Source organism: Sapajus apella, unplaced genomic scaffold (assembly GCF_009761245.1).
Source record: "Sapajus apella isolate SASKATOON/1434 unplaced genomic scaffold, GSC_monkey_1.0 scaffold19, whole genome shotgun sequence".
NCBI classification, from domain to species: Eukaryota; Metazoa; Chordata; class Mammalia; order Primates; family Cebidae; genus Sapajus; species Sapajus apella.
Genome location: NW_022436959.1, coordinates 14,070,537 through 14,090,333, shown reverse-complemented (window position 1 = coordinate 14,090,333; position 19,797 = coordinate 14,070,537). Strand labels below are relative to the sequence as shown.

At 41.3% G+C, this 19,797-nt stretch overlaps 1 protein-coding gene across 4 annotated transcripts in view; it reads left to right on the top strand.

The window, feature by feature from the left end:
* The first annotated feature begins 2,108 nt into the window (after positions 1 to 2,108).
* Positions 2,109 to 19,797, top strand: part of KLHL7 (kelch like family member 7) — a 73,198-nt gene continuing 55,509 nt past the window's right edge. Inside the window, exons 1-2 of one of the 4 annotated variants that reach the window (XM_032286994.1) lie at positions 2,375 to 2,512; positions 3,278 to 3,369. Coding sequence is in view for 1 of the 4 variants with exons in the window: in XM_032286992.1 (XP_032142883.1) it covers positions 2,393 to 2,512 (120 nt within the window). In the remaining 3 variants the exon portion in view is untranslated. Of the gene's footprint in view, positions 2,513 to 2,588; positions 3,149 to 3,277; positions 3,370 to 19,797 lie in introns of those variants that run through there. The other 3 variants (XM_032286995.1, XM_032286992.1, XM_032286996.1) reach the window with 3 other exon arrangements.

The following is a 19,797-nucleotide window of genomic DNA, read 5'->3' as shown; positions in this document are numbered from 1 at the left end:
TGAAACAGAACCTGAAATATCTCTGAGGTATGTGTGTACTATTAACTCGGTAAAGTAATTGTTGGTACCCCTCTAAGCATTTTTTTTTTTTTTTTGAGATGCAGTCTTGCTCTGTCGCCAGACTGGAGTGCAGTGGCCCCATCTCGGCTCACTGCAACCTCCGCCTCCCGGGTTCAAGCGATTCTTCCGCCTCAGCCTCCCGAGTAGCTGGGACCACAGGCGCATGCCACCATGCCCGGCTAATTTTTCTATTTTTAGTAGAGATGGGGTTTCATCATGTTGGCCAGCATGGTCTCGATCTCTTGACCTCGTGATCCGCCAGCCTCGGCCTCCCAAAGTGCTGGGATTACAGGCGTGAGCCACCGCGCCCCGCCCCCTCTAAGCATTTTTATAATTCTTATACCAGTTCCATGTGGTAGGTTCTATTTTCACAAATAAGGAGACTGAGTCATAAGAGAAGTTAAGCAATTAGTCCAAAGTTGCACAACTAGAAAGCTGAGATACTCGACTTTGCATCCAGTCTCATGCTTAACCCCTGTACTACATAATCTCTGTGGTCTCTTTGAGCTCTGAATCCTATGGCTCTCCCATGAACTTGGATGTTTTATATTCAGCAATATGTAGAAAGACTGTTCTAATATCAAGTACTAGGGATGCTGTTCCTTGTTTCTTTTTTGCCTTATTACAGAATAGCACTCTTTTTCATCACTTACATTTCTGCCTTTCAATCACAGATCCTTTGTCTCCCAAGGCCTTAGAGTTAGAAGACAGGTTTCTACTTCACTTCTAATTTTATTAACAATAAATTATTCCTGTTACCAGGGTTCACATTAAATCCCTAAATCAACTAGTTAAAATAGAGGCACATCTGAGAACCTCTAGATTAAAAGAAAAAAGATAAAGTGTACAGAGACATAAATATCTTACTCTTTTGTAAAAATGGAGGAGTATATACAGCTTGCTCTTTCATTTGGGTTATGCTATATTGTTTGTCCTCAGCAAGAAAACTATAATGTGGGACAGGCCTGGTGGCTCATGCCTGTAATCCCAGCACTTTGGGAGGCACAGGCAGGAAGATTGAGTAACGTCAGAAGTTCAAGACAAGACTGGGCAACATAGTGTGACCTCTTCACCACCATCACCAGCAACAAAAAATTTTTTAAATTAAAAATTACCCAGAATGGTGTTGCACGCCTGTAGACCTAACTACTTGGGAGGCTGAGGTGGGAGGATTGCTTAAGCCCAGGAGTTCTGAGGCTTCAGTGAGCTATGATTAGCCATTGCACTGCACCTCCAGCCTGGGTGACAGAGCTGAGACCCTGCCTCAAAAAAAAAAAAAAAAAAGCCTCAATGCCTCAATGGTGTAAATTATTTTACATAAAAGATGTTTCTATATAGTTCTATATAGACCGAGGAAGAAAATCAATGCGATATAAAGTTTTCAGAATGTTAAATAATGTACAATTTCAAATAGCCCTGTATATTACTATACACTAGAAAGAGTATGGTTACAAAAAGCATTTCCATGAAGGCTGTGATTGAGCTCCGTGTTCCCGTAAAAACAGTTAGAGAAACCTAACCGAAGATTTCTAGAACTGACTGACACTTGATTTCAGCTGTAAACACATAGTAAGTCAGCCTAGTTAGGCAGACATTCATTGCATGCCAAGGAGGTACCAACGGGACTGTGTGCTCTTGCTTTATGAATCCCGTGAAAATAAATCTTGTGCTCCGTGTAACGAGACTTTAACTTGTAGTAATATCCTTTCATCACTTAGTATTTTCTGAGCGCCTACCATACACCAGGCTCAGATATCGCACTGAACACCGTCCCTATTCCCAGGAAGCCTTACACTGATGGGAGACACCTTTGCATGTCCCACCGCCCAACTATCAAAAAAAAAAAAAAAAGATAATCACGTAACCGAAACCTGGAAATCTGCCTTGGGCACACAGAAGGGCAGGCGCAACCTCCGACCAGCTCCCAGGCAAAATTCACCCAGCGCGGGACAGCGACAAAGGAACCGGCCGCACCCGTGCCTGCAGTCGCGTTGCTCTGAGCGGCGCAAGACTGTGACGCGCCAGACCGCGCCCCTGCCCTTCATAGCGCCCCCGCCTCCTTCCGCGAAGTGCGCAGGCTCCTCGACCGGGTTCGGGTTCTGCGGGGGGACGCAACCCAGCTGGCAGCGTCGCTCCCTGAGCGCTCCTGAGGGGGCCGCTGGGCCTTGTCTTTCGGCAGTGGTCGAGCCGCCACCGCCGCCCGTTCCAGAACTGAGCGCTGCAGCCGCAGTCCCGATCGCCTTGTTTGGTCGACAGGATCCCCGGAGTGCCCAGAGAGTGCGACCGCTCGCCCTGCCCGGCGAGCCCCGGGCGTGAATCGAGCTGAGGGAGGATGGCAGCCTCTGGGGTGGAGAAGAGCAGCAAGAAGAAGACCGAGAAGAAACTTGCTGCTCGGGAAGAAGCTAAATTGTTGGCGGGTTTCATGGGCGTCATGAATAACATGCGGAAACAGGTACCGCCTCTGTGGGAGTGAGGAACGACGGTGGGAGGTGGTCCGGGGCTCCGACCCCGGACTCCCGACACCGAACCCCGCGCCCTGTGGATCGCCCCCCTCTTCCTCTATTATCGCCCCTCCTTCCATTTTCGCGGCAAGGGAGTCCGCAGTTGGTAGAGGGGCGCGTAAGACAATTCTCGAGCAAAAGTGGCTCCTCGTCTGTCGAGGATGTCGCTCCCAAGTCAGACTCCTGGGGGCCTCCTCGGGCTGCCTTTCGCCGTCGGATATGGGTTGTGTAACAGCTCTGCCCTAGTTACCTCTTTGTGAGGCGAGGATCCTTCCATTGGCGAGTCGTTTTAAGGTGTCGTGAGATCTTGTGTAAAGGAGCCCATTGGCAAAGTCCGGGAAGGGAGGAGAGTCGCTGGCCTTAAATCAGCCGCTCTTAATTGAGGATCCCAGCCCCCTCCTGTGTTCCCCGGTGGAGCTAGTTGAAGACGAGTCCTCCTGTACGTGTTAATTTAGAGCAGAAGCAGCTATCCGTAAATACCATGCCATCTTCTAAGGGCACTGTGCGCCTCTTTTATTAAGAGGAACTCTTTGTTCTGTCTTTGATGTGTGGTGCATTCATGAAAGTCTGCAGCACATCGGCGAAAGGTGGGTTATGAAAAGAACGGATTTTAACGCTGGTGAAGGTGAACTAAAGAGGCTTTTTTTTTTTTTTAATTCCGTAAATCTACTGTACCAATAAGCATAGAAAGTCACTTTTTTTTTCTTTTCTGTAAGCTTTATTTATAGATAATACACAACTAAGGAGATTTATGGGAATGTCTGGATTTTGTTGACTGGGATCCTGTTTGAAGAGGACAAAGCAGGATGTGAGTTATGTGTAACTGCAAAACCTAGTTTGCCTTGTCTAGTGGTTCTGCTGGGAATATGGACAACAGTATAGGAATTGAAGATTTTTATGAAGTTATTAACTTTTGGTTTCTATTAGCAAACGCTGACTGCAGGGATCTTGTCTTTGTTCACCAGCTCTTGCTATAGTGCACCAGTGCAGTCTATAGGAATGCTTTTAAATCTTTCCTGGCCTTTGTGCTGAAGTACTGTGAATGTCTGAATTCGTTAACTTATGTAACTTACTTTCATGTATCTATTTTCAAATTCATGTTCCTTTCATGTAAACCTTTTTTAATCTACAATACCACAGACTTCAAATTGCTGGTCATTTAGCTATTGTCTGCCTGTAACGGTAGTTGAACATAGTTTAGCAGTGTCCAAACTTGTTGAAGACTCACTCATTAGGTTCCCTCCCACTCCCTCAAATAGGTGTTTTCATTTGCAGATCATAGCATTGTAAAGCATTGCCTCAATCCCTAAATAGATAGGGTGCAACTGGATTGCAGCAGCAAATATTTACTTGAGGAGGAGGGAATTGTCTGAGACTGTCCATTTAGATCTTCGGATTTAAAAATTGACTCACATTTCTTAGCTTTGGAGTATATTAACATCATTTATTTACTGTTAAAATAGAAACACGGTTACCAAAAAATCTGGGTTCTATTACTGAGTAGGAAGGAAAAAATAGTTACTTGGTGAACAACCAGGGATCTCCTCCACAATGATTAACTGACCTTAATCTGCCATGTTGGCCGGGCGCGGTGGCTGACGCCTGTAATCCCAGCACTTTGGGAGGCCGAGACGGGTGGATCACGAGGTCTGGAGATCGAGACCATCCTGGTCAACATAGTGAAACCCCGTCTCTACTAAAAATACAAAAAATCAGCTGGGCATGGTGGCGCATGCCTGTAATCCCACCTACTCAGGAGGCTGAGGCAGGAGAATTGCCTGAACCCAGGAGGCGGAGGTTGCGGTGAGCCGAGATCGCGCCATTGCACTCCAGCCTGGGCAAACAAGAGCGAAACTCCGTCTCAAAAAAAAAAAAAAAAAAATCTGCCATGTTCTCCTTTTGTCAGTGGTTTTGTTTGTGATTCAAACAGTTCTCCAACAGCACTTTATCAACATCATGGAATCATGCATCTTTTGCAAGATGTGCAGTTTCACTTTGTAATTGACTTATGTCATGGTTATATTGTATTGTCCTTTTTAACATCATAACACAGGAAAGAATTCACCAAGAATGACTGGCAAGGGCAGTTGATGGGAATTGGCAGAAACAGTGGCTGGTCTGAGCCAGAGGAGGAATGTCTAAGTGAGGACCAACTTTATAAGTGTTCTTGTTCTTTATTTATTTTTATTTTTTTTTAACTTCTCATGTTCTTTAGTAAATGTTTTTGTTTCATGACAACTTTTGCATCCCTTTACAATCTCACTGCTTTCAGGATCAGAATAATGAGTGCCTAGATGACAAGGACCCCTCTGTATACATCCAGAAACATTCCTTCAAGAATTTCAGAACACTCTGAGATTAGCATACCTCAGTTCCAATCCCTGCTCTCTCATTATTTCATTTAGTTATTTTAGCTAACGTGATATAGGTCATTTCATCTGTCTGTAGCATAGTGGCCAATTCTATACATGGAGGCAAAGGGGATCCTGCAGAACCAGCAGCCTCTACTTCCAAAGCCTTTTCCTACATTGTTTTTGCCATTTCTAGCTTTTTGTTTTTAAACTCTCCAATGAAGTATGGGATACATGTAAGAGGGAACAAATCATAAATGTACAGCTCAATTAATTATTTCAGAGTGCACATCCCACAAACAAAACTAGAAAATGATCAGTACAACAGAGGACCCCCTTCTCAGTCACCAACTCCGCAGTGGTAACAACTATTTTAACTTCTGTAACCATAGATTTGTTTTTCCTGTTTTTGAACTTACATAAATGTAATCATATGGCATAAACTCTTGTGTTTTGATTTCTTAAAGCCAACATTGTTTGTGAGATTCATCTGCGCTGTGTGTAGCACTGCTTCATCTTTGTGATATATAGTATCCCACTGTATGAATATATCACAATTTATCCATTGTGTCATTATGGACATTTGGGTTATTTCTGGTTTGGGACTATTAAGATTAGTACTACTTTGAACATTTTTGTACACTTCATACCTACCTTTTGGTATTTATATGTATTAATATTTGTGTTGGAAAATAACCAAATGGGAATTTTTGAATCATAAGCTATACCACATTCAGCTTTAAAAGATATTGTCATGTAATTTTCCAAAGTGATTGTATCATGTTACATTTCTGCCAGCTGTGTGTGACAGAGGCTTTTGCTTCGCATTCTTGCTATCACTTGATGATGTCCATTTTATCACTTTAGATATTCTAACTGGGTATATAGGAGCATTTTATTTAATTGAGTTGAATGCCTTTTCCTTTCTTTCTTTAACGTTTTGTTTAGATTAACGTTATTACATGATATGTGAAGTAGAGGATTTACAAGGCAGCCTGGGCCACAATTACTATTGCATGTGCACATTGCTGTTGCCATACTCTTCTTTTGTGTTAATGAAGTGCAGGAATCCCTTCGCATTGGAGGCAGATGTTTTAAAAGCTTTCTGAGTACACCATAGTTTGTAGTTTCCCCACATTAAATGTATTAAAGCATAATTGGAACTTGGAAGCTTATGTTAAAGACCTTATTGAGAGTTATGTGAGAGAACCACAAAGCTGATTTGACGATTAGATACTGGGCAGTTAACTGGGCTCACTTGCCAGCTAAAATGACTTTGCTGTCATTTTATTCTCATCTGTCTGACATGTCAGACTGTAAATTACTACATGTCATTATATTTAGGTTTTCTTGTGAATAATCTGAACCTTCAGTGTTAAACCCTTGTTAATAATAAGACTTCTTGAGCACTTACTTCTGTGTTTCAGTCACTCTGCAGAGTGTTTTACGTGCTTTATCTCATTAATTCTCTTCCATTGACAACTCCAGTCATCCAAACCTTCCTGTTCTTTTTCCTGTACTTTACTCTTTTCTGTTTTCTTTTTCTGTCTGTCCAACTTAGAAGCTATTGTCACTCCTCTGTCTCTTCAGTGCCCCAGCTTTCTTGATCCTCTGTTCCTTTTTCCTGTCCATTTGGCAAACTTCAATATTAATGACTGTTTACCTTTTTTGTGCAAGGTTTCAAGCACAGCTGGAAAATCTCTCATTATTGGGCAACTTCTGCCAAGTAAGTAAGTACTTGGCCACTAATTTCAACTAGATTATCAGTCCCCGTTAGCAATCTTACTTTTTGTTTTACTATTTTCCTCCAATGTGAGTCCTTTCTCTAGATTCTTACTTTCAGCAGATCACTCCTCTTTTGACATCTTAGATAAATAGAAGTCATTAGAACTATCTACCTTTTCACTTTCTACCACCAGATCTATAAACTGTTTTGACACTTTCTCTTTTCTCTTCTTATCCTGCTACAATGGAGATGCTTCTTCTTTTTCTAAGGCCAGTAGTTCTACCCAGGCTTTGGCTTCCTGGATGCCAGGCTTCTTAGAAGTATTATACTGTTGGTTATTCCATCTTTGTTGAGAATCTTTTAACTTTTCTTCTTTGCTGGATTCTTGCTATTAGCACTTAAGCTTGTTTTAGCCTCTCCAGCTTTTGAACCAACCAACCAGCAAACCCATTCTTAATCTCAACATATCCCTCTAAATACTTCTCTCCCCCCATTAAAATCAAAAGTTGGGTAAATTCACTACATTTTCTTACTTTCTACTTATTCCCTTAGTTCAATTTGGCTTCCAAGCTCATTCATTGAAATGAATACTTATTGAGAACCCACCGTATGCTAAACATTTTGCTAGATACTGGTGTTGCAATGATAAGCAAACCCTGATAATCTCTATTCTCTTGTGATTTATAGACTAGTAGAAAAGCAAGACATTAGTCAAGTAATCACACAAATAAAGGTAACATTGTAACAGTGTACAGAGTATGATATGGTACAAGGGCATGTGTGTGGGTAATTTGACCATCAGGAAGTTTTCTCTAAGGAAGTGGTCGTTGAAAGCTGAAATAAGAGCAGGTGTTAACTAGGTAGAGAGAAAAGGGAAGAGTATCTCAAGTAGAGGGAACAACATATTCAGAGGCTCTGAGTTGCAGACCTACTTTATTATAGAATGGCAAGTTTGAGGCTGATTAAAGGTCAGTGTAACTGGAGCACAGAACATAAGGGGACGATGGTGCAAGATGAAACTGGCGAAGTAGGTAGGGAGCTGCCCATGCATAGCTTCATAAGTCCTTAGGAGATTTTGCCCTTATTCTAAAATCTGTGTGTGCGTGTGTTTGTGTGCATTTGCATGCATGTTTGTAGAGGTGGGGTGTTTTTCTCTTTAAAAAAAGGTTACTAGGCCTGGCTCAGTGGTTCACACCTGTAATCCCAGCACATTTGGAGGCTGAGGCAGGTGACTTAGGGTCAGGAGTTTGAGACCAGGCTGGCCAACATGATGAAACCCCATCCCTACTAAGCATATAAAAACTTAGCCAGGCGTGGTGGCGCATGCCTGTAGACCCAGCTACTCAGGAGACTGAGGCAAGAGAATCACTTGAACCCGGGAGACAGAGGTTACAGTGAGCTGAGATTGCGCCATTTGCACTCCAACCTGGAGACAGAGTGAGACTCCATGTCCAAAAAAAAAAAACACTTACTGCTCTGTGGTGAATAAAGTAAAGAGTTTTCAAAGTGGTTGCTGGCAGACCAAATAGGAAGTTGTAGTCCAGTGAGACATGATGGTCCTTTGGACTGAGATGATGACAGTGGCAGCCACAAGCAACATCAATGAAGAAAAGGTGATTAAAAAGATAATAAAATCAACAGGACTTGGTGATGATAACTACCATATGTAGTTGTGATAACTAATTTAGATAACCAAATTAAGATAACTTAAAATAGGACCTAATAACAAGTAACATCTCAATAAGCGTTAGCTATTTGTGTTGTGATGCTCGTACTTGATTGGATGTTGAGGGATTCAGTATAAGGTGTCACTTATGATCTCTAGGATTATGGAATGCATTACTAAATGCATGATGACACATTCACTGAGAAAGGAGGTATTGGAAAAGGATCAAGGCCTTGGGGAAAGGATTATAATTTCTGTTTAGTTTGTGATGCCATTGGGACACTGAAGTATATATGACAAGTTGACAGGTCTGGAAAGTTGTGAGTTGGATGTATACATTTGTGAATTTTCTGCATGTAGAAAATAACTTCTTATTTGAAGCTGTGAAGAGTCAAAAGTCGAGGATAAAGGATAGGGAATGGGCCTATGAAGGAGATAACAAAGGAATCACCAAAAGAGTAGGAGAAAAATGAGAGCTTTGAAAAATTGGGAAGAAAATTGTTTCAGGAGGAAGATTACAGGAAGTCAGGATGGCCAAATGGTATAAGGCACCGTGTTCAGAAGGAGTATTGCAAATGTTGAAGCTGATAAAAGGTCAGAATAAGAACAAAACTAAAAATACTTATAGGACATAGCAACAGAGTGGTATTTTAACTGTAATGAGACTTATTTTGATGGGGAGGCAAGTGGGAGTCAGACTGATGCGAGCTGAAGTGAGTAGAATATAAGGAAATTCAGGCAGCTTTTTTGAGAAATTGGGCCTTGAAGGGAGAGGGAGTCAAATGAAGGTTGCTGGGTTTTATTTGTTTAAATGGGAAAGATATAGGTGTCCTTAAAAACTAGTGGGAAAAAGAGATATAGAGGTTGAATATATATGAGACAGAGTGGGTAATTAATAGATAATTCCTGAGATGAGATTCAAAGCAAATGTAATTAATCTCAGACAGGGGTTGGGGGGCAGTTCACCACACTTCCGTAAGAAGTGGGAAGAAGGAGGGGATTAATAGTAGGTGTGTTTGGAATCAGAAGAATGAAGGAGTTTCAATCCAGAGATTTCTATTTTCTCTGAAAAAATAGGAAAATGAGATTATATGCTAAAATGGAGGAAGAAGGCGAAGCCAGAGGTTGAAGAAAGTAGTCTTTGTGAAGAATAGAGATGGTATTATGGCTGTCAGTATTTTAAAGATTCTTTTGAGGTTGTCATGAACTTATGTTGAATATGAAGCAAGCCTTCAAAGCCCTATCTTTTGTTCTTTTTACCTGAAGAGGAGGCAAAAATGAGGAGGCGAATATAGACAGGTCAATTTTTTGTTTGTTTGTTTGTTTTTTGAGACGGAGTCTTGCTCCTTCACCCAGGCTGGAGTGCAGTGGCACGATCTCTGCTCACTGCAACTTTCATCTCCCCTGTACAAGCGATTCCCCAAGCAGGTCACAGTCTTAATTTTCAATCCTATGGAAACCTTTTTCTATCACTTGGTTGAATCATTTTTCTCTTGGGTCTCCATATCTCTATAACAGAACTCACTAGCAGAAAGACTAATTATAATTAGTGAGATTAGAAGCAAAATTTTTGTAAGTGAATCATTAAGTGTAATATTGAAGGGAGCCTCTTATATTTCTTGGTTGCCAGGCTGTTAATCTTGCTAGAGAGAGACTATTCTGTCTATATAAATTGTATCAGATTGGCTTATTTGAGAATGGATTCTGCTACATAAAAAAGAAACTTGAGAAGTGCTACTGTAAAAAGCTGAAAGGAAATGAGGCATCTTGATCTCATATCTCACCTCCTCACTTTGTCCTCTGAGAGAGGGGTATCGATAATCTAATCAAGTTAAGACTGAAGACTGCTGTTGTTTGTTTGTTTGTTTGTTTTTAATTTATTATCTGTTCTCCAACTAGAACCTTAGGTAAGGAGGTCTGAGATCTGTGTCTATTTTTTTTTTTTTTTTTTTTTGAGATGGAGTCTTGCTGTGTCACTCAGGCTGGAGTGCAGTGATACAATCTTGGCTCACTTCAACCTCCGCCTCCCGGGTTCAAGTGATTCCCCTGTCTCAGCCTCCCATATAGTTGGGATTACAAGCACCCATTACCATGACTGGCTAATTTTTTTGTATTTAGTAGAGACGGGGTTTTACCATGTTGGCCAGGATGGTCTCTATCTCCTGACCATGTGATCCACCCCCCTCGCCCTCCCAGAGTGCTGGGATTACAGGCGTGAGCCACTGCGCCCAGCCGACACTGCTGTTTTATTAATGGTAAAGTTACTCTGTTGAGAGCTACCTTGTTGTTGTGTTTTTGTTTTTGTTTTTGTTTTTTTGAGACAATATTTCACTCTTGTTGCCCAGGCCGGAGGGCAATGGCATGATCTCAGCTCACCGCAACCTCAGCCTCCTGGGTTCAAGCAATTCTCCTGCCTCAGCCTCCCAAGTAGCTGGGATTACAGGCCTACACCACCACACTCGGCTAATTTTTTTTATTTTTAGTAGAGATGAGATTTCTCTGTGTTGGTCAGGCTGAGGTCTCGAACTCCCAACCTCAAGTGATCTACCCACCTTGGCCTCCCAAAGTGCTGGGATTACAGGCGTGAGCCACGATACCCAGCCTACCTTGTTGTAGTTAAGGACTCCATCTGCTGAGTAGGACAAGTAAGGTATGTGTTCTGATGGACTCCATAAGCTGAGTTTGGGCCAAGCCATCTCTTTCATTTTTCTCCTGTAGAACATATGAACATGCAGATTCCAAGATTTAGATTATTGGTATATGTAGGGGCAATTTAAAGTTGGCTTATCAAGCAAAGCCTCATTTTCCAACTTTGTTTTATGAGAGAAGACTGCATATGGGAGATTAACAAGTACTTGCCCTTCAGTCAAAAGCGCATCTTGTTATGTCTCATTTGGTCATTGATCCTTCCTTATGTAAGCTCCCTGAGTTGAGACCCTCAGTAGGCTGAATGATAGAATTCAGGCACCAAAGTGCCACCCCAATCCTCCAACACAAAGTAGCTGGACCAAGTAGCTCTGAGTTCTTTTCTCCAAGATGCCTTGTCTTTTGGCCTATTTTCTTACTAGCTCAGTGAATGCTTTGTTCTATCTTAAATGCTTATGCGGCTGCTCTCCTCTACCAAAAACTGTTGTTTTTTGTATCCTCCAAGACCAGCTTAAGAGGTTATTTGAATTTTTACCCAAGAAAGCTTTGAAATGGGTAAATAACTATTAACACTATGCCTTGAGATGTTACAGGCTGGCAGTTCACTTCTGTTTCCCATCTCAAAGTTTTCTAAGCCAAGGTGTCATTCATAGCTCTCTAGATGTTCTGTGGTGAACCAAATGATGGCCTAAAGCACTCCTTAGAATTCTGTACTCGTGACATAAATTATTCCAAATCTGACTGTTGTAAGCCCTCTCATGATTAAATTCCAACATCTATGCTCTTCCTCTGAATTAAAATGAAAGGCAATTGAATTCCAAATAAAGTGTTCACTCTGATTTCTTAGACTGTTCAGTTTAGTCAGCCAGAAAGCATTTGCTTGAGTGTTTGGGTACAGTCAGGGTAGCTTCTTCAGCAGCTGCAATGTGGGCTGTCTTCCATTGGAATGGATTTAGTTAGCTTAGCACCTCCAAAGCTGAATTTCTCCAATTTCAAGGTAGTTGATTTTCAGTATGTCAGTACATCCCTAGGATTAATACAAGAAGATCTCTCATCTCTATACCAAACAGTCCAGATGTTGACATACTATTTATACAATCCTAACCCACATTATTTTTCCCTGCCAAAAACAGAATACAAACTTTGATTTCTGGGGAACAGAGGGTTTTCAAAGAAAACATGACAATCTAGGCTTTTGGCTTGCCAGTCTGAATCAGCTTTCTATAATCTACAGACTAGGACTAAACTCCGTTGGGAGGAATCTTCCATCAAGAGGCTTATAGCGGCACTGTTTACCATCTATAGAAGAGATTTCCTCAGTGTATAATGATGCTTCTCTGGCATAGGACTCATTCTTTTTCTTGGACAGTTGTTAGACATTTGCCAGGGTGATGATACTCAGCTACCAGGTATCATGGAGTTTCCCTTCTTTTCCTATCGTCCATCCTGCACATTTAAAGCTTAATTAAAAACAAGGTTTAAATGTCCATGCTGCACATTTAAACCTTGCTTTTCCTCAGTATTTGAATCTTCTATGCCTTGCAAACGCAGCAGCAGACATGCTCCTTTGTGTCACGTGTTTGTGTCAAAATAGGCTATGTCTCTCGTGTTGCATTTTCTTCTGTGGTACATCTGTTCCTTTCACACAGCCTCAGCTGACTTGTTAACCTGCTTAAGTTGGATCTTTTCCTTTCTACATCAGGTAGCTGACATGTTTAGATAAGAATACCTTTCTTTTTCTTTTCCTTACAATTTTGGTGTTTGTTTTGCTTGCATACTTATTTCTCTAATGCCTTTTTTCTGGAGCTTCCCCTAGTGGAAAATAAGAGAGCCCATGTAGTCAGAATTAGTTCAGTTACTGCCAGCCTTCACTACTTTCAGTAATTCTAATTGTGGGGATGTCCAGCATCTAATTTAGAACTGGACTACTTTTGGGTTATTTGACTTCCTTTAATGTGATCTAGTACTCTCCCTCAGTTCCACAAACTTCCCAGTTTCGCAGTATACCATATGCCATATAACAAATGCCAACCTGTCTTCCCAGCAATATTGTAATATCAGATCAAATGTAAAAAGCAACACCAAGACAAAAATATGCCAAATTGCAGGGTCTTTATAGCCGGCAGCCACGGAGGACTCATGTCTCTCCAACCCGTGGCCTCGAGCTCAGGAAAAGCAGAGTTTTTAAGCTGAAAAACCTCCTGGTTTTAGGGCCAAGAGGGCGAGGGGAAGCAGGGCAAGCAACTTTGCAGAAGCTAATTCTGTCAGTTACTGATAAGCAAAGGCAAGCAGTTTTACATAGTGGGCATTTTTCAGAGCAAGCTAGCTGTTTTATTTACAGAAGCCAAGGTCAGCAGTTACTACAAGGAGAATGGGGCAGCAGTTAAAAATTATTTTTGGAAAAACGCTTTATCTTGTGTAAAATGGCGTTGCTCAGGTTCTAACTCTAGGCCAGCTATAGCACAATATCACCTTGAAAATTACTTAATAATGCAAGAAATACTCTTGCTCATCTTTCTCCTTTTCAAATCTGTCTGAACTTAACTAATTATAGTTGTCTTATTCTTCAAAGAAGTCCACTAATTTTCCCTTAATTTCTTTAGCATTAAGAGGAATCATACAATTTTCCTAGATTCAGGGTTTTTTTGTTTGTTTGTTTTTTGTTTTTTAAGATCAAGTCTCTCTCTGACCCAAGCTGGAGTGCAGTGGCACAATCTTGGCTCACTGCACCTCTGCCTTTGGAGTTCAAGTGATTTTCCTGCCTCAGCTTCCCGATTATCTGCTATTACAGGCATGCACCACCACACCCAGCTAATCTTTGTATTTTTTTTTTTTTTTTTTTGGGACAGAGTTTCGCTCTTGTTACCCAGGCTGGAGTGCAATGGCGCGATCTCGGCTCACCGCAACCTCCGCCTCCTGGGTTCAGGCAATTTTCCTGCCTCAGCCTCCTGAGTAGCTGGGATTACAGGCACGCACCACCATGCCCAGCTAATTTTTTGTATTTTTAGTAGAGACGGGGTTTCACCGTGCTGACCAGGATGTTCTCGATCTCTTGACCTCGTGATCCACCCGCCTCGGCCTCCCAAAGTGCTGGGATTACAGGCTTCAGCCACCGCGCCCGGCCTAATTTTTGTATTTTTAGTAGAGTCAGGGTTTTGCCAAGTTGGCCAGGCTGGTCTTGAACTCCTGACCTCAGGTGATCCTCATGCCTTGCCTTTCAAAGTGCTGATCCAGGCCTTTCTGAGAGAACCATTTTAATCTACCCCTGAATTCTTATTTCTCTTCCTATGTTCCTGTTTGGTCCATAACACCTTCCTTGAATAAATAACACAAAAAATAGCTTTTTTTTTTTTCTTAGTACCATCTCTTAAAGGGCAATTATGCCCAAGTCTCTTTTCCTTCTCAAAGCTGTTTGGCCTCACCCGGCATATGGCTCCCTTAAGGAAAGCAGTCCCCCTTTTCCTTCTGCTTAGTCTAGGTATCTTCCTTTGTTTTTCTTTCATATCCCACTTGCCTTATTCTAATTGTGTATGTGTTTAAGTTCAATTTTGTTTTTTCTTTGCTTTTCTGACAAATGTGATTTCTAGAGAAGTCTTTTTAATGTTTCTTAGCCTTTGGGTTTATTATGGCTTTATTGAGGCTTTCTAGTAACTAATCCAAGAAGATTATTTACCCCATATAATAAGGGCCCCATTTCCCTTTATATTTTGAGTAATTTAAATCTACCACACAGCTAAAGTTGAATCTACAATCTGCTCAGGGATTTATACCCAATGCCGATTTGATATCATGCTGGGAGGGAGTGATTTCAGAACCTTGTTGACAAGCCACATAAATCTAAAGGTTAATCATTCCTCAGTCTCCTCCTTGCGATATGACAAAGAATAGAATATGGAACAGTTGATTGCATGCCTCCTACTAATGACAGCACATATGATTAAAAGCTAAATCCTCATACAGTGCTTTAGCACTTACGTGGACCTAGCTGCCTTTTGTAATCCTGTCTGGCAAACTTGATAGAGAGCAAAAGGTCATGGTACCAACAGATTCCCAAAATGTCTGCCTTTTCTGAGATGAGCCTTTCCTAGAACCAAAGGATTCTTCCTGTAAAAGCCCCCAAATCTTGCAGGCATTAAAGCAGCGCCAAAGTTTCTGTCTTTCTCTATGACGCCTTGAGTGTCTATGCATACAGATTTGAGGAACTTTCACTACTAGTTCTAAACAATTGAGCAGTAGACACAGAAGACAGATAAATTAATCATGAAGACAAACTAGAGGACATTGACTGGAGCATCAAATTGGGCTTTCTGTTCTTTCTCCCCTAAACTAAACTTACCTACCCAGTCTGAGGCAGAGCAGCTAATGAGCAGGAACAGTTCTCATCTGCCAGACGGACAAGCCTGCCCCAATGAGCGATGTCCCACTTTTGGAGCAGACCTAGGAAAAAAGAATGAGCCAGAAGGCCCGGCTATGTGTTATCAGTGATCTCTGCTGCATTCTTGTTTATCCTGTATTTACTTTTCCACATGTGATGAATGGAGACTGAAACTTCTTTCTCAGTACTTACCCTTCCAGGGGAAGAGAGATTACATTATAAGTGAGGAATCTAATGTTTTCCCTAAATGATTAAGTTATCTCAATATCATTTTCCATTATCTGATCTCTTACCACATTATTTAATAGACTTTTTTTTTTTTTTTTTTTTTTTTTTTTTTGAGATGTAGTCTTGCCCTATTACCAGGCTGGGGCGCAGTGGCATGATATCGGCTCACTGAAACCTCCGCCTCCTGGGTTCAAGCAATTTCCCTGCCTCAGTCTCTCGAATAGCTGGGACTACAGGTGTACACCACTATGCCTGGCTAATTGTTTATATTTTAGTAGAGACGGGGTTTCACCATGTTGGCCAGGATGGTCTTGATCTCCTGACCTCATGATCTACCTGTCTCACCCTTCCAAAGTGAGCAGGTGTGAGCCACCACTCCCAGCTTAATAGACTTTCTTTTTTAAGAGCAGTGTTAGTTTCATAGAAAATTTGAGCCAGGCGTGAGAGCTCATTCCCGTAATCCCTGTATTTTGGGAGGCCAAGGTGGTAGGTAAGATTGCTTTAAAACAGAAGTTGGAGACCTGCCTGGGCAACACAGTGAGACCTCGTGTCTACAAAAAATAAAAAATTATCCAGGCATGGTAGCACATGCCTGTGATCCCAGCTACTTGGAAGAAGGGATGGAAAGATCACTTGAACCCAGGTGTTCGAGGCTGCAATGAGCTGAGATTGCACCACTATACTCCAACCTGGCAGACACAGCAAGACCCTATCTGAAAAAAGAAAAATTGAGAGCAGAAAGTACAGTGTTGCTATTTATTCCCTCACCTCCTTCTCTACACACAGTTACCCCTGTCGTTAACATATTGCATTAGTGTGGTATGTTTGTTACAATTGATGAGTCAATATTGTTACTTTTTTGTTTGTTTGAGACAGAATCTCACTCTGTTGCCCAGGGTGGAGTGCAAGTGGCACAATCTCTGCTCACTGCAACCTCTGCCTCTTGGGTTCAAGTGATTCTCATGCCTCAGCCTCCCAAGAAGCTGGGATTACAGGCGTGCGCTACCATGTCCAGCTAATTTTTGTGTTTTTAGTGGAGACAGCGTTTTGCTATGTTGGCCAAGCTGGTCTTGAAATTCTGTCCTCAAGTAATGCACCCGCCTCAACCTCCCAAAGTGCTGGGATTACAGGGGTGAGCCACTGTGCCTAACCCCCAATATTGTTACATATTATTAACTTTCATAGTTTACATTAGAGTTCAGTCCATGTTGTACATGTTACAGGTTTTGACAAATGTATAACGACATATCCACCATTACAATATCCTACAGAATTTCACTGCCTTAAACATGTCATGTTCTCCACTACCTCACCACATTTTTGAAATGGTATCTTTATCGTATGTCAGATTGCCACTTAAGATCCCTTGCATTTCTTATGTTTCTCAATACTATTTTGTTGCTTCTGTGACAGGTTTTTTTTCTCATTTGTGTTTAGCCTTATTACTCATACAAGACAGCTAATTGTGTTTCAATATTTATCTTATTTGTGTCTGGCCATTTTGCTCACTTTGCTTGTTATTTCTGTAAGTGTTAAGTTGATTTATCTTTATCTTACTGATTTGGCTAAGATTTCCAGAGCAAGTGTGAATAATAGTAATGACAAGGATATGTATATGTGGTTTATTTTATTATTTTATTTAGTTTTGTTGGAGTGTGACTCTCTCACCTAGGCAGGAGTGCAGTGGTACAATCTCAGCTCACTGCAACCTTCTCCCCTGGGCTCAAGTGATCCTTTCACCTCAGCCTCCCAAGTAGCTGGGACCACAGATGTGTGCCACCATGCTTGGCTACGTTTTTGTATTTTTGGTAGAGTTACGTGTTGCCCAGGCTGATTTCGAACTCCTGTCCCCCTCCGCCTCCCAAAGTGCTGGGATTACAGGCATGAGTCCCCACACCCAGCCCCGTATACCTTGTTTCAAGCTTGAAATGAGAACACATCTGATATTTCATCATTGCATGTGATGTCTGCTGTTGATTTCTTTTTAAAAAAATTTTTTTTAATTGACAAATAATAGTTGTACTTACAGGGTATATAATGATGTTTCATTACATATAATGTATAGTGAACAAATCAGGCTAATTAATATATCCATTCTCTCTAACATTTATTATATCTTTTTGTTGGGAACATTCAATATCTTCTTATTGGAATCTAATGTTTATTATATTATGAGAAACAGCGTCTTGCTTTTTCGCCCAGGCTGATAGCTCAGTGCAACCTCAAATTCCTGCGCTCAAGTGATCTTGCCATTTCAACCTCTCAAGTGACTGGGACTACAGACATGTGCCACCACACCTGGCTAATGTTTTATTTTTAGTAGAGCCAGGATCTCACTATGTTGCCCAAGCTGGTCTTGAACTCCTGGCTTCAAGCAATCCTGCCTCAGCCTACCAAAGTACTGGATGAGCCACTGTTCCCAGCCTCAATCTAATATTATTGTTAACTGTAGTCATCCTACAGTGATAAAGACTACTAGAACATTTTCCTCTCATCTAGCTGTAATTTTGTATCTTTCAACAAACGTCTCCTTATCCCTTCTTTTCCTCTCCCCTTTCTCCACTCCTTTCCATTCTCTAGTATCTTCTGTTCTGCTTCTTACTTGGATAAGGTCAACTTTTTTAGCTTACACATATGAGTGAGAACATGTAGTATTTAACTTTCTGTTCCTAGCTTATTTAAACGAACATAATGTCTTCTAGTTCCATCCATATTGCCATGAAAGACGGGATTTCATTATTTGCTATGGCTGAATGGTATTCCATGGTGTATATATACCACATTTCTTTATTCCTCTGTCATTGGACACCTAGGTTGACTCTATATCTTGACTGTTGTGAATAGTGCTGTAGTAAAAATGGGGGTGCAGATGTCTCTTTGTTACAATGATTTCCTTTCCTATGGATAAATGTCCAGCAGTGAGATTGCTAGATTATATGTAGTTTTTTGAGTAGTTTCCATACTGTTCTCTGTATTGGCTGTACTAGTTTACATTCCCACCAACATCTTATAAGAGTTCCCTTTTCTGGGTGGGCATAGTGGCTCAAATCCTGGTAGTTTGGGAGGCCAAGGTGGATGGATCACTAGAGTTCAGGAGTTCAAGATCAGCCTGGTCAACGTGGTGAAACTCCATTTCTACAAAAGATTAGCCAAGCATGGTGGCACTCACTTTTAGTTTCAGCTACTTAGGGCACTGAGGCAAGAGGATCTCTGAAGCTCAGGAGGTTGTGACTGCAGTGAGCCAGAATCATGCCGCCGGACTCCAGCCGGAGTGACAGAGTGAGACCCTGTTTCAGAAAAAAGGTGGAGGGGGAATCAGTTCCCTTTCTCCATATCCTCACCAGCATTTGTTAATTTTTGTCTTTAATAATAGCCATCCTAACTGGGGTGAGATGATACCTCATTGTGGTTTTACTTTACATTTCCCTGATGATTAGTGATGCTGAGCAATTTTTCATATGTTTGTTAGCCATTTATATGTCTTGTTTTGAGAAATGTCTGTTCAGATTGGGGTCTCCCTCTGTTGCCCAGGCTCTAGTGTAATGACTCAATCACTTGCCCATTTTTTACTGCTGTTGATCTTCAGCATACAGACAAATCATTTTATTTATTAAAGAGTCTTAGGAAATGAATTCTTAATTTATCACACACCCTTTTGGCATCTATTAAAGTTTTTCTACATTAAGCTTTTCTCTTTTAGCCTACTGATATAATGAATCACATTAATAGAATCATTGTTCTTCAGCCCTCTCTGCATTCCTAGGGTGATATTTGATTAATGCCCTTCTGGGTTCAGTTTAGAAATATTTGAAAAATGTATAAAGGAAGAAAAATTTGCAAAGAAAATGATTAAAATAGCAACTGACACATCGACTGTCAGTTAAAGCAAAAAAGACAGCAAAAATGATAATAGCGTACAAGATGACACATATACGATAAAACATGTTACAATAAGTATAAAGGATTGAAATAAAACGCTGCCAGTAATCTTAGATGATGAGAACTTCAGACTAAGTCACAACAAAATCTATACTGTTTATAAGAGGCTAAAGATAATACAGATAAGGCCAGCGAGGTGGCTCAAGCCTGTAATCCCAGCACTTTGGGAGGCCGAGGTGGGCGGATCACGAGGTCAAAAGATCGAGACCATCCTGGCCAACATGGTAAAACCCTGTCTCTACTGAAAATACAAAAAAAAATTAGCTGGGCGTGGTGGCATGCACCTGTAGTCCCAGCTACTCGGG